The sequence below is a fragment of the Austrofundulus limnaeus genome, unplaced genomic scaffold, assembly GCF_001266775.1.
Source record: "Austrofundulus limnaeus strain Quisiro unplaced genomic scaffold, Austrofundulus_limnaeus-1.0 Scaffold1213, whole genome shotgun sequence".
In the NCBI taxonomy this organism is placed as follows: Eukaryota; Metazoa; Chordata; class Actinopteri; order Cyprinodontiformes; family Rivulidae; genus Austrofundulus; species Austrofundulus limnaeus.
The window spans coordinates 4,905-6,298 of record NW_013953615.1 but is presented as its reverse complement, the minus strand read 5'-3'; the positions used below and the strand labels follow the sequence as shown (position 1 = coordinate 6,298).

Below are 1,394 nucleotides of genomic sequence, written 5' to 3'. Positions count from 1 at the left end.
TTGTCATTCTGTCTTGCAAAGCAGACTGGAGAAGATGATGCAGATTCTATAGACTGAAGCAGAATTTTTTATAAATCGAATCGTTTTGAATCGAAAATCGGTTTTGAATCGAAAATCGATTTTGAATCGAATTGTGGCCCCAAAAATCGGAATCGAATCGAATCGTGACATAGTAAAAGATTCCCACCCCTAATAAACATGTACTTTAACTGTAAAATAAAGACTGTAAAAATACTGTAGGATGTTCGGTTTTTATCATTTTTAAACTAAAAGTTTAAAAATATATTACACGGACGGGGCCATTTTATTTACATGCTAAGCATTGTGGGAAAATTAAACTCCAACATTGCAATTGCTTTTACATTATAAAGGAATAGGAATTGCAATTGAATATTTTAGAAGTCTTGTTACTTACGGGAGATAAACCATTCCAGAGTGGAGCTTAGCTCCTTCCCAGAAGCAGTCCAAAGGCGTGATAATGAGGCAGGGATGAAGCTTTTCTATTATCTAAGTGGAAAGGCACAAAGAAGATTTTACACAAACTGACAGCAGTTGCATACACAAAGTTCTGCTAATGTTTTTATTTGATCCAGAGATTAGATGTCAGTGTGTGTCGATGAGTCGTTTGCATCTCACCTGATTCATGATAGGAGTTTCTGTAACTAATTCTCCTGATTTGTAGCATAAATGTTCCAATTTCCATTGTCTGTAAAAAAAAAGTGTTGTTTTATCACTGTTGCAAAAACCTCTGTTATAATAATGCTAATGACTGCAGATAACCTGAACAAAAGACATGTCATATAAAACAGCTTTCTGGACTGAAGAAAAATTAAACTATTATAGTAACTTTATATAATAGTTCAACCTTTGTATGACCTGAAGTAAAATCTGTTGTTTCAGTATGAACAAACAGTGGGAGAGACAAGAACAGGTTACCTGTTATAAAGGTAAACATGAACTCTGCTGGCTCTGAGAGCGGACTCCAGATGCTGGAGAAGTGCTTCCACTGTTAGAACACTGGCTCCGTCCTCCCGCGGCGTCTGGATCATCAACTGAGGGATAAACATGGCCTCCTCGCCCATCTTCTGTCGGGTGTACCTCAGCTCATGATTCACACGCCCTCCAACTGGACAAACAAGAAGTTGCACAATTAAATCCTTGGTGCAAAGATCCAAACACACAATTAACGTGTTATTATACTGTAATAAATTCATGTTATCATTTTATACTAGGGCTGTGAAATTAATCGAGGTAACTCATATTGATTAATTTTAGTGCTGGGCATAGATGAAAAATTTTAATCATTATTAGTTTTTAATTTTTAATTTTTTTTACAGTGACTTTACTATGGCTGAATATGTAGATTTGTATATTGCAATGCACTCAGTGCATGC

General features: G+C 35.8%; 1 protein-coding gene across 1 annotated transcript in view; it reads right to left on the bottom strand.

Annotated features, from left to right (window-relative positions):
* The window catches only part of ptch1 (patched 1), a gene marked incomplete at its 5' end in the record, with an annotated part of 45,319 nt that overhangs the window by 39,382 nt on the left and 4,543 nt on the right, over positions 1–1,394 (bottom strand). The window contains 3 exon segments of the mRNA XM_014031266.1: positions 416–507; positions 637–706; positions 937–1,126. Of these exon segments, the coding sequence (XP_013886720.1) occupies positions 416–507; positions 637–706; positions 937–1,126 (352 nt within the window).